This window comes from Pseudomyrmex gracilis, unplaced genomic scaffold, assembly GCF_002006095.1.
Source record: "Pseudomyrmex gracilis isolate BER0280 unplaced genomic scaffold, ASM200609v1 scaffold_51, whole genome shotgun sequence".
Taxonomy (NCBI): Eukaryota; Metazoa; Arthropoda; class Insecta; order Hymenoptera; family Formicidae; genus Pseudomyrmex; species Pseudomyrmex gracilis.
This window is the reverse complement of record NW_018020635.1, coordinates 862,413-863,812: the sequence shown is the minus strand read 5'-3', so window position 1 is coordinate 863,812 and position 1,400 is coordinate 862,413. Positions and strand designations below refer to the sequence as shown.

The window sequence follows — 1,400 nt, the reverse complement described above, 5'->3', positions numbered from 1 at the left end:
TTTTTCAGACGATAATAATGAAGTGGAAATTTGTGCCGACTTATGTGCAGAAGGTGCTATTAAGAAAGGTAAACTTGTGAACACTTGTCTCTTATTTTAATATTTTATTAATTCTATTATTATTGCACGCTGTTGCACAAATTGATATTATTATGTTTTTTAGACGATAATAATGAAGTGGAAATTTGTGCCGACTTATGTGCAGAAGGTGCTATTAAGAAAAGTAAACTTGTGAACACTTATATTTTATTTTAATATCTTATTAATTCTATTATTGCACGCTCTCTTACAAAAAAGAACTACTGCCGATTACATATAAATAAAGTCAGTAATATAAATATTACCCCAGTCAGAAATCGACGTCGATCAACCGTAGATCGACTAGTATAATCGACGTCGAATCGACGTCGATTCGACAAGGTATTTCTGACTGGGTACTGACAATCACATAAGAATATCATCAGATATTACAGGAATCACTGAGAATATTACTGGCAATTACACAGAGTGCCAGTAATGTTTTCGTACCACTGCCGCAATATATTACTGCCAGTAGTTCTTTTTCGTAAGGGCTATTGCACAAATTGATATTATTATGTCTCTTAGACGATAATAATGAAATGAAAATTTGTGCCGACTTATGTGCAGAAGGTGCTATTGAGAAAGGTAAACTTAAGAATACTTATATTTTATTTTAATATTTTATTAATTTTATTATTGCACGCTATTGCACAAATTGATATTATTATGTCTTTCAGACGATAATAATAAAGTGGAAATTTGTGCCGACTTATGTGCAGAAGATGTTAGTGAGAAAGGTAAACTTCTTTTAATACCTATACTAGTCATTATTGTTTTTACTAAGTAATTTCATAAATTCTTTTTTGTGAATAGAAATGACAGCTGTTGGATTACATACCAAAGCAGCACTTAATACAAGTACGTGTTAAAAACTATGAACAAATAATAAATAAGTGTTAACAAATATTATGCGTTTAAAAAGTATTTACAATATTTACAAATAATATATATTCATCATAAAATATTTTTTTAGGTACAAATACATATACTCCATTTTTGGCTAAACATATTACTCAACTTTATAAACAAGATATCAANCATGATAATCATTTGGACAGCCTTCAAGGTAAAATTATAATTTGTAGTAAATATATGCTTCTAAATCAATGTCATATCTCTCTCATTTNAATATATTTTTGATTACTATTCTTTAACTTTACAATATTATGTTGATTACTATTCTTTAACTCTACAATATTATGTTGTAGATAAAAATGATAAAAAAAATTACATTAAAGTACATACAACAAAGACATGCATTACAGGTAAAATATTCGGATTATTCAATTTTACAGATAATTTGTTTATAATGCTACGTT

The 1,400-nt window shown here is 27.8% G+C and overlaps 1 protein-coding gene across 1 annotated transcript in view; it reads left to right on the top strand.

Moving 5' to 3' along the window:
- The window catches only part of LOC109853576, a 5,869-nt gene that overhangs the window by 3,447 nt on the left and 1,022 nt on the right, over nucleotides 1-1,400 (top strand). The window contains exons 6-12 of the mRNA XM_020425820.1: nucleotides 9-68; nucleotides 164-223; nucleotides 607-666; nucleotides 759-818; nucleotides 895-939; nucleotides 1,055-1,147; nucleotides 1,290-1,397. Coding sequence (XP_020281409.1) covers nucleotides 9-68; nucleotides 164-223; nucleotides 607-666; nucleotides 759-818; nucleotides 895-939; nucleotides 1,055-1,147; nucleotides 1,290-1,397 — 486 coding nt within the window. The remainder of the gene's footprint in view (nucleotides 1-8; nucleotides 69-163; nucleotides 224-606; nucleotides 667-758; nucleotides 819-894; nucleotides 940-1,054; nucleotides 1,148-1,289; nucleotides 1,398-1,400) is intronic.